The sequence below is a fragment of the Salmo salar genome, chromosome 25 (assembly GCF_965601325.2).
Source record: "Salmo salar chromosome 25, fSalSal1, whole genome shotgun sequence".
In the NCBI taxonomy this organism is placed as follows: domain Eukaryota; kingdom Metazoa; phylum Chordata; class Actinopteri; order Salmoniformes; family Salmonidae; genus Salmo; species Salmo salar.
In genome coordinates this window covers 51,837,773-51,848,862 of record NC_138315.1, presented here as the reverse complement: position 1 = coordinate 51,848,862, position 11,090 = coordinate 51,837,773, and the positions used below count along the sequence as shown (strand labels likewise).

General features: G+C 43.8%; 1 protein-coding gene across 1 annotated transcript; it reads left to right on the top strand.

Annotated features, from left to right (window-relative positions):
- The first annotated feature begins 677 nt into the window (after positions 1 to 677).
- LOC106586925 (melanoregulin) lies at positions 678 to 10,662 on the top strand. Its single transcript, XM_014174674.3, has 5 exons — positions 678 to 917; positions 1,506 to 1,746; positions 6,014 to 6,104; positions 9,246 to 9,418; positions 10,247 to 10,662. Exons 1-5 carry the CDS (start codon positions 817 to 819, stop codon positions 10,322 to 10,324), a joined length of 684 nt encoding a protein of 227 aa, XP_014030149.3. The 5' UTR covers positions 678 to 816; the 3' UTR covers positions 10,325 to 10,662.
- The last annotated feature ends 428 nt before the right edge of the window (positions 10,663 to 11,090 follow it).

Sequence of the window (11,090 nt, the reverse complement as noted above, 5' to 3'; positions counted from 1 at the left end):
TCCATAGACACCAGTCCAGGTTTTTGTTCCAGCCCTCGTAGGTCAGTCCATAGACTGAGGAGGACGCCAGTCCAGGTTTTTGTTCCAGCCCTCGTAGGTCAGTCCATAGACTGAGGAGGACACCAGTCCAGGTTTTTGTTCCAGCCCTCGTAAGTCAGTCCATAGACCGAGGAGGACACCAGCCCAGGTTTTTGTTCCAGCCCTCGTAGGTCAGTCCATAGACTGAGGACGACACCAGTCCAGATTAGTTGAATAATCTACGGCTGCGTTTTATATTAGCTAACCTGTAATGCCCAGTAATGGAATCATAGTTATCACATATCTGGTGTACAAACTTTAGCTTACAGAGCTAACATCCTTCCGTCCAATTCTAGTCCCCAGATTGCCGCCCCACCCCCTTAGCTGTATGTCTACACAGATGCTCTCAGAGCACAGATACATAGGAGTAAATGCATGAGAGAGAGAGAGAGGACTCAACAGAGCTAATAGCATTCTCCAACAGCGGCTGAATAAATGTTTCATTCATGGGTTCCAGAACCCACTGTCACGCCGGGTTAGTCACGCTTCCTGAATGGAACTCACGTGCTCAGCGCCCCGCCCCCACTCCGCCCCCACCCCACCCCCCAATGGACCATGAAAAACAAGACGCACAAGTTTACAGAATTGTGTCTGGGACCGTCGTCTCGCAATGTTGGGAACTTCACTGTTTACAGTTACATCTTATTAAAATATTTATTTTATGGTAAAAAAAAATAAAAAAATACAAAAAAAAAAAAAAAACTGAGGAAATTGTAAAGATATTCTTCGGATAATCAGATGTGCTGGATGATTCACAGTTCTTTGGGTCTGATGGGAGCGTTGAATAGTTGTTGCTGGCGGAGTTATTCCAATCTCGATGAGAAGAACGCTATTTTACGGTAAGAATATTATTGTTTTAATGATACATTTCGTCTTTGCATGTTTTAAAAAAAAAATATATAAAATATTTTTTACGGTAGGCTTTATTAAAACAACATGATAGCCCATTTCATTCAGGACCTAGAGATTTTTCTGAATGGGAAAATATATATTAACATAGTCTATGTCTTCCCTGTGGCTCAGTTGGTAGAGCATGGTGTGTGCAACGCCAGGGTTGTGGGTTCGATTCCCACGGGGGGCCAGTACAAAAAAAAAAAAAAAATGTGTGAAATGTATGCATTCACTACTGTAAGTCGCTCTGGATAAGAGCGTCTGCTAAATGACTAAAATGTAAAATGTAAATGTAAATCTTGACACACTGCCAAAGATATTAGACAAGCAGCGTCTGTGAAGCCTCTGTAATCTGATATGTATGCTATGTTTAGGAGAATCTCTCAGTCAGCATGTGTTTAGGCTATTCCTTACTGAATCACAGCATTGGCATGGCAGCATTGGCATGGCTGTGATTCAGGGAACCCAGAACCAAGTCTGTGACAAGAGAGAAACTACCTCAACATCAACTTAAATGTATCTCTCTGGTCCTCCAGATATGAGACTTCCAAAATGCAGAGCATTAGGACTCAGGACTCCTCCAGGACTCAGACCTCCAGAGCCAGTATGTCCAGCCACTGTGACCCAAGCCTGGGTCAGGAGGGCCCGTCTTGGAGGACAGAGGAGCAGGAGTGGGTCCCCTGGAGAAGCCCCAGGACCTCCATGGGCGATGCAGAGTCGGACGGAGAGCTCCAAGCTTTTATCACGATGAGGAACGAGGCAGACACGTACACAGAGGTGAGAGAGAAACAGTCTGCCCTAAACTGGGGAACAGATTCTACATGGTACAGAGCTTGGTTAGGGTACAACCTGTCCACTGAGGTACACTGAAGGTGTACTAGATTAATTCAAAGCTGTTCTGTAGGTTACTGGACAACAAGCAGTGGTGTAAAGTACTTAAGTAAAAATACTTGAAAGTACTACTTCAGTAGTATTTTTGGCGGGTATCTGTACTTTACTTCACTATTTATATTTTTGGACAACTTTTACTTTTACTTCACCTCTTTCCTAAAGAAAATAATGTACTTTTTACTCCATACATTTTCCCTGACACCCAAAACTACACGACTCGTAACAATGCACAGGAAAATGGTCCATTTCACACACTTATACAGAACATCCTTGGTCATCCCTACTGCCTCTGATCTGGAGGACTCACTAAACAGAGAACATCCCCGGTCATCCCTACTGCCTCTGATCTGGAGGACTCACTAAACAGAGAACATCCCTGGTCATCCCTACTGCCTCTGATCTGGAGGACTCACTAAACAGAGAACATCCCCGGTCATCCCTACTGCCTCTGATCTGGAGGACTCACTAAACAGAGAACATCCCTGGTCATCCCTACTGCCTCTGATCTGGAGGACTCACTAAACAGAGAACATCTCCGGTAATCCCTACTGCCTCTGATCTGGAGGACTCACTAAACAGAGAACATCCCCGGTCATCCCTACTGCCTCTGATCTGGAGGACTCACTAAACAGAGAACATCCCCGGTCATCCCTACTGCCTCTGATCTGTATCTGTGTTGCCTCCCCTACATTTGGATGTCCATTTGGGGATTAGAATCCTACGGAGTCCAGGCTGGGGATTAGAATCCTACAGAGTCCAGGCTGGGGATTAGAATCCTACAGAGTCCAGGCTGGGGATTAGAATCCTACAGAGTCCAGGCTGGGGATTATAATCCTACAGAGTCCAGGCTGGGGATTAGAATCCTACGGAGTCCAGGCTGGGGATTATAACTCTACAGAGTCCAGGCTGGGGATTAGAATCCTACGGAGTCCAGGCTGGGGATTATAACTCTACAGAGTCCAGGCTGGGGATTAGAATCCTACAGAGTCCAGGCTGAGGATTATAATTCTACAGAGTCCAGGCTGGGGATTATAATTCTACAGAGTCCAGGCTGGGGATTAGAATCCTACAGAGTCCAGGCTGGGGATTAGAATCCTACAGAGTCCAGGCTGGGGATTAGAATCCTACAGAGTCCAGGCTGGGGATTAGAATCCTACAGAGTCCAGGCTGGGGATTAGAATCCTACAGAGTCCAGGCTGGGGATTATAATTCTACAGAGTCCAGGCTGGGGATTATAATTCTACGGAGTCCAGGCTGGGGATTATAATCCTACAGTCCAGGCTGGGGATTAGAATCCTACGGCGTCCAGGCTGGGGATTAGAATCCTACGGCGTCCAGGCTGGGGATTATAATTCTACAGAGTCCAGGCTGGGGATTAGAATCCTACAGAGTCCAGGCTGGGGATTAGAATCCTACAGAGTCCAGGTTGGGGATTAGAGTCCTACAGAGTCCAGGCTGGGGACATTTTTCACTCTCAGGGCAGCATCGTGTTTACACTGACTCACCTCAATTAAATCATTCAATCAGAGATGTCGAACACAGAGTTCTTTCATATAGGGTATTTATGACACTCATGGAGGCTACATGTAGGGCACAATATTGGAGTTTACCAAGGCCTAGAAAGGGGACCACCTTACCAAGGCCTAGAAAGGGGACCATCTTACAAAGGCCTAGAAAGGGGACCACCTTACCAAGGCCTAGAAAGGGGACCGTCTTACCAAGGCCTAGAAGGGGGACCACCTTACCAAGGCCTAGAAAGGGGACCGTCTTACCAAGGCCTAGAAAGGGGACCGTCTTACCAAGGCCTAGAAGGGGGACCACCTTACCAAGGCCTAGAAAGGGGACCACCTTACCAAGGCCTAGAAAGGGGACCGTCTTACCAAGGCCTAGAAAGGGGACCGTCTTACCAAGGCCTAGAAAGGGGACCGTCTTACCAAGGCCTAGAAAGGGGACCGTCTTACCAAGGCCTAGAAAGGGGACCACCTTACCAAGGCCTAGAAAGGGGACCATCTTACCAAGGCCTAGAAAGGGGACCGTCTTACCAAGGCCTAGAAAGGGGACCACCTTACCAAGTTGAGTTAGTCTCAGTAATGCCCTAACCGCGTCTCAGATCTCTTTCTGCTGTCTTGCCAACTCACGTCTATGTTTGGGTCAAATCAAGGCTGGTCCAGACCAGACCAAATCTTAACCAAACATAGACGTGTATGATTGGTTCAGATTAGGCCAAACCGGTCCAAAACCAACATCCGTGGACGTGGAAATCAAGACCAAAGAAAGACGTCCAGAAGGCATATTGCGTCGGTCCGTGCTTACTGGGTTTGTAACCTACAGTGTCGCCTGAAATGCCATTTTTAGGAATGCCCATCTATTTGGTAGGCCCACCGTTTGTAAAACACCCAAAAAAAGACAGCCGATCTAGACAGGTCCAAAAAAAAAGACGTCCAGAAGACGTCGGCGTCGGTCCGTGCATACTGGGGTGTAGCTTACCATGTCGCCCGCAATGGAATTTTATGAATGCCAAGGACTAGAAGGGGGTCCATCTTAAATATTTTGTGTCCCTGCCTTTAACAAAATGGACACTGCTTATCACCGGGTGGCATACAGCGCTCCCATTAAAAAGTCCACATGTCATTGGTTGAGAGAAGTGTCATTCGTTTTGGAGGTCGAATAATGAGGTTTTGTGTGTCGTTAGAGACTTGGTCATTTTTAGCTCAGAAAATGCCGCCCTCGTCAGTCTGCCTAACGAGCGGGCCGGCCCTGAGTCTGAGGCTTGTTGTGCGTCTATGATCTGTATACTGATTAATGATATTTTTATTGATATTTTATTATTTATTGTTGTTTTGTCTGTGTGTTTGTTTGACGTCTTTATGCATCTGTTTGTCTATTTTTGTACATTTATTATTCCCGTCTGTTGTTTTTAACTTTCTTTTCTTGTGTGATATATTGATATATTTCTGTATTTTTCTTGCTGTGTAAAAAGCCACACAAATAAGGCCAATGAACAATCTCCTCATGACATGTGATCTCTAGAAACTATCAGTGCACAGATTCTTGAAGTGAAAAGATAATCGACATATTAAATAGCGGGGGTCAGGTCAGCATTGTTGCTGATTTGGTGGACACAACAGGCACTATGTTGAGAATAACAGCACAGCACCGTGACTCATTGTGTTAGCGATGCCTTGGGACTGAGATATATCAGCCAGCAGTTTAACTACAACTTTAGCTCTGCCCCAGATAGCTCACCGACACCTCGTCGACGTCGGCCCGGTGCATACATCACACGTGTAGTACAGAGAGCATTTACACACAGGCAAGATGTCTCCCAAGACGTCGACGTTAGATCGCATTCGCCCTTCAGTCGCTGTTTGGACGGTGCATGTCAAAGCTACATGCTAGCTAGCTGCTATACAGACGATATAAGATTTTTTAAAAAACCTTTCGATTTGAGGTCAGATCCAACAGCAAATACTGTTTCACTACACGATTTGAATTACCTTTACCAAAATGAGTGTAAACATCGAATTTCAATGGAAAATATAAGAATGATTATAAGCTAAATTATACTGGCAATAATAAAATGTTTATGTTTATGTCCCATCAGTTTCATGGGTTTTTTAAATGCCTCAAAAAATGTATTTAGATCACTTAACTTGGCCATGTGGTGAAAATAATGCCTGGGACAAGTACTGTAAACAGAAAATGTGCTTTTATTCATTTATTTAAGCCTATAAGGCTTATATACATATCTCGGATAAAAATGATTGCCCAACCATGACTGGAAAATGTTTGAGAGAAGGCAGACATATTCAAGCATTGTGACACACAATTTCAAAGTCTACACGATCTACGGCCGATTCTGTGATGCTGAGCGGCCACGTGACGGCGATGCTGAGCGGCCATGTGAGGGCGATGCTGAGCGGCCACGTGACGGCGATGCTGAGCGGCCACGTGACGGTGGAGCACCTGCATTTTGTCCTCCCACACTCATAGCCGCCCTCTCGACGTCGGTGAGATGCATGTGTGCTATCTGAGCTTTTTCTGTGTTTAATTGTGTGTGTGTGTGTGTGTGTGTGTGTGTGTGTGTGTGTGTGTGTGTGTGTGTGTGTGTGTGTGTGTGTGTGTGTGTGTGTGTGTGTGTGTTGTTTATCAGGAGTGGGAGAAGCTCAACTACGACATCCATAGTCTGAGGTACACCAAACGAGAGATCAGCAGCCGATGGAAGAAGATTCTAACACAGCTAGGTCAGATAAAGTTTGTAGAGATAATCTCCTCTCTTCAGATTCTAACACAGCTAGGTCAGATCAAGTTTGTAGAGATAATCTCCTCTCTTCAGATTCTAACACAGCTAGGTCAGATCAAGTTTGTAGAGATAATCTCCTCTCTTCAGATTCTAACACAGCTAGGTCAGATCAAGTTTGTAGAGATAATCTCCTCTCTTCAGATTCTAACACAGCTAGGTCAGATCAAGTTTGTAGAGATAATCTCCTCTCTTCAGATTCTAACACAGCTAGGTCAGATAAAGTTTGTAGAGATAATCTCCTCTCTTCATATCTCAACCTTTTATTCCTTAACCTTTTCCTTTCTGCTGCTCTCTATGTACACGTCCTTCAGAAAGTATATTGATTTTTTTTCCACATTTTGTTGTGTTAAAAAAAACCTCTTAAAGATCGGACCCTTTTTTTCTTTTCGCCTAAAATGTCATACCCAAATCTAACTTCCTGTAGCTCAGGCCCTGAAGCAAGGATACGCATATTATTGATACCATTTGAAAGGAAACACTTTGACGTTTGTGGAAATGTGAAATTAATGTAGTAGAATATAACACATTAGATCTGGTAAAAGATAATACAAAGAAAAAACCAACTGTTGTTTTGTATTTTTTTTGTACCATCATCTTTGAAATGCAAGAGAAAGGCTATAATGTGTTATTCCAGCCCAGGTGCAATTTAGATTTTGGCCACTAGATGGCAGCAGTGTATGTGCAACGTTTTAGACTGATCCAATGAGCCATTGCATTTCTGTTCAAAATGTTGTATCGAGACTGCCCAAATGTGCATAATTGGTTTATTAATAACTGTGCACTCTCCTCAAACAATAGCATGATATTCCCTCACTGTAATAGCTACTGTAAAATGGACAGTGCAGTTAGATTAACAATAATTTAAGCTTTCTTCCAACATCAGATATGTCTATGTCCTGGGAAATGTTCTTGTTACTTACAACCTCATGCTAATCACATTAGCCCACGTTAGCTCAACCATCCCGTGGGGGACCCACCGATCCTGTAGATGTTCCTGAATTTAAAATGGATGAAATTGAGATTGTTGGTCACTGGCCTACACGCAATACCCCATAATGTCAAAGTGGAATTATGTTTTTAGAATTTACTTTACAAATGAATTAAAAATGTAAAACTGAAATGTCTTGAGTCAATAAGTATTCAAGCCCTTGTTATGGCGAACCTAAATATGTTTAGTAGTAAAAATGTGCTTTACACGTCACTTAATAAGTTGCATGGATTCACTCTGTGTGAAATATTAGTATTTAACATGATGTTTGAATGACTACCCCACCTCTGCACCCCACACATACAATTATCTGTAAGGTCCTTCAGTCGAGCAGTGAGTTTCAAACACAGATTCAACCACAAAGACCAGGGAGGTTTTCCAATGCAAAGAAGGGCACATATTGGTAGAATAAAATGAAAAGCAGACATTGAATATCTCTTTGAGCATGGTGAAGTTATTAATTACACTTTGGATGGTGTATCAATACACCCAATCCCTACACAGATACAGGTGTCCTTCCTAACTCAGTTGCCGGAGAGGAAGGAAACCGCTCAGGGATTTCACCATGAGGCCAATGGTGACATTAAAACAGTTACAGAGTTGAATGGCTGTGATAGGAGAGAACTGAGGATGGATCAACAACATTGTAGTTACTCCACAATAATAACCTAAATGACAGAGTGAAAAGGAGGAAACCTGTACAGAATACAAATATTCCAAAACATGCATCCTGTTTGCAACAAGGCACTAAAGTAATCCTGCAAAGAATGTGCCAAAGCAATTCACTTTTTGTCCTGAATACAAAGTGTTATGTTTGGGGCAAATCCAATACAACATATGGAGTACCACTCCATATTTTCTCAAGCATATTGGTGGCTGCATCATGTTATGGGTCTGCTTGTAATCGTTAAGGACTGGGGAGTTTTTCAGGATAAAAAATAAACAGAATGGGGCTAAGCACAGGAAAAATCCTAGAGGAAAATCTGCTTCAGTCTGCTTTCCACCAGACACAGGGAGATTAATTTACCTTTCATGAGAACAATAAACTAAAACACAATGCCAAATCTACACTGGAGTTCCTTACCAAGAAAACAGTGAATGTTCCTGAATGACCGAGTTACAGTTCGGACTTAAATCTACTTTAAAATCTATGGCAAGACCTGAAAATGGTTGTCTAGCAATGATCAACGACCAATTTGACAGAGCTTGAAGAATTTATAAAAGAATAATGGGCAAATGTTGCACAATTCAAGTGTGGAAAGATCTTAGAGACTTACCCAGAAAGACTCACAGCTGTAATCACTCTCAGAGACTTACCCAGAAAGCCTCACAGCTGTAATCACTCTTAGAGACTTACCCAGAAAGCCTCACAGCTGTAATCACTCTTAGAGACTTACCCAGAAAGACTCACAGCTGTAATCACTCTTAGAGACTTACCCAGAAAGACTCACAGCTGTAATCACTGTCAGAGACTTACCCAGAAAGCCTCACAGCTGTAATCACTCTCAGAGACTTACCCAGAAAGACTCACAGCTGTAATCGCTCTTAGAGACTTACCCAGAAAGACTCACAGCTGTAATCACTGCCAAAGGTGATTCTAACATGTATTGACTCAAGGGGTTGAATACTTATCTAATCAAGATATACATTTATTAGTGTTTAATTTTTCACACATATATATATATATATATTTTTTTTAAATGTTATAATTTTCTTCCGCTTTGACATTACAGAGTACTTTGTGTAGATTGTTGACAAAAAAAAAACATTTTGACAATTAAATCCATGTGAATCCAACACAACAAAGATGTGGGAAAAGGTAAAGTGAGGGAAAGGCACTGTTCTTGTAATATTTCTTCATTTCATTCACAACAAAACACAACAACAGTGCACTGTTCAAAAATCACTCTCCATTTGACACAGATGTATATTAACATTCTGAAGAGTTGTTGTGTACTGTGTCCTTTCCGCAGTTCATATGCTTTTCCAACACCTGAACCCAATATTTTTACTTGAAGTATTATTGACTTGAACATTGTAATTGTTGATTCTATGTAGCCTGGTTGTTTGTACTGGTGCTTGTGTCCCCTATAGGCTACCAGCGTGAGGTTGACTCTCTCCTGACGGTGAACAGACAGCTGTTACAGACAACTCTGAGTGAATCCGATAACATGAACAGAGCCAGACAGCTGTTACAGACCACACTGGACCACTCTAGTTTGTTCCCACGAGGAGTGGCTAACACAGACAGATACCTCTTTGTTATGGTACTGCTGCCCTACTGCTACACGCACGCACGCACGCACACACACACACACACGCACGCACGCACGCACACACACACACACACACGCACGCACGCACGCACGCACGCACGCACGCACGCACCTATAATGAAGGGGAGAAATGTTCAAGCTACTAATATCTACTTGTTGTTTTCTCTCCTCCACCTCTCCTCCCTCCTTACTTCTCCTTCTTTCCTCTCTTCTCCTCCCTTCTTCTCCCTTCTCCTCCCTTCTCCTCCCTTTTCCTCCCTCCTCTCCTCTCCTCTCCTCTCTTCTCCTTCCTCTCCTCTCCTCTCTTCTCCTCCTCTCCTCTCTTCTCCACCTCTCCTCCCTCCTTACTTCTCCTTCTTTCCTCTCCTCTCCTCTCTTCTCCTCCACTCCTCTCCTCTCTTCTCCTCTCTTCTACCCCTCTCCTCCCTCCTCTCCTCTCCTCCCTCCTCTTCTCTCCTTTCCTCTCTTTTCTCCTCCACTCCTCTCCTCTCCTCTCCTTCCTCTTCTCCTCCTCTTCTCCACCTCTCCTTACTTCTCCTTCTCCTTCTCCCTCTCCTCTCCTCTCCTCTCCTCTCCTCTCCTCTCCTCTCCTCTCCTCTCCTCTCCTCTCCTCTTCTCTTCTCTTCTCTCCTCCCTTCTCTCTCCTCTCTCCTCTCCTCTCTTCTCTCCTCTCTCCTTTCTCCTCCCTCCTCTCCTTTCCTTTCCTCTCCTCTCCTCTCCTCTCCTCTCCTCTCCTCTCCTCTCCTCTCCTCTCCTCTCCTCTCCTCTCCTCTCCTCTCCTCTCTCCTCTTCTCCTGCTCTTCTCTCTTCCTCTACCAGGATCGCTTGGTGTCTCTGGATAGTGCAGAGGATTTCATCAGACTGGCGAAGGAGAAATACCCAAAGAGAGATGTGTGAATGAGAGAAAGGAAAAAAAAAGATAGAATGAGAGCGAATGTTTTGCACTCCTCCTGCCGGCACTAGAAGGAATGTGAAGATCACAGACGTCCCTTTACTTAGACACTTTAACTGATTCTAACTGACCTCACATTTTATACTCAGAACGTCTAATGTGCCTAAAAACAAATTTTCTATACAAGTTGTTGTATGTGTTTCATAGTTTCAGTATTGTTATGGCAACAACAACAAACACTGTAAAATTGTCTGTAATATTTAACCGTTGTATCAATCTGAAAAGATACTTCAGATACAGCGTTTCTTTAACAAGAACTAAACATTTTAATTGATTAACTAAATTGATTCTCTCGATGTCTATCAATGTCACCTGAATAGACGTTCGTGTCACAGCTGCTGGTATATCAATAACATGTATTTATGAAGCCCTTTTTATATCAGCCGATGTCACAAAGTGCTATACAGAAACCCAGCCTGAAACCCCCAAACAGCAAGCGATGCAGAAGCATTATCTGACCAGTAGAGGGCGCCATTTGTCCACATGCACGAGTAGACAACCCAGGCAGTAGGGCAGCAAGACCTCAGGGTCACAAAGTCTTCACGCCAGGGTCACAAAATCTTCACGCCAGGGTCACAAAGCCTTCACCTCAGGATCACAAAACCTTCACGCCAGGGTCACAAAACCTTCACGCCAGGATCACAAAGCCTTCACGCCAGGGTCACAAAACCTTCACGCCAGGGTCACAAAATCTTCACGCCAGGGTCACAA

What these genes read in the sequence shown, in the direction of transcription:
- LOC106586925 (XM_014174674.3), top strand. Translation starts at nt 817, where the DNA reads ATGTGCTGGATGATTCACAGTTCTTTGGGTCTGATGGGAGCGTTGAAT. An exon ending in AGGCAGACACGTACACAGAG is followed by an intron (nt 1,747 to 6,013) that starts GTGAGAGAGAAA and finishes GTTGTTTATCAG; the next exon opens with GAGTGGGAGAAGCTCAACTA. An exon ending in GAAGATTCTAACACAGCTAG is followed by an intron (nt 6,105 to 9,245) that starts GTCAGATAAAGT and finishes TGTCCCCTATAG; the next exon opens with GCTACCAGCGTGAGGTTGAC.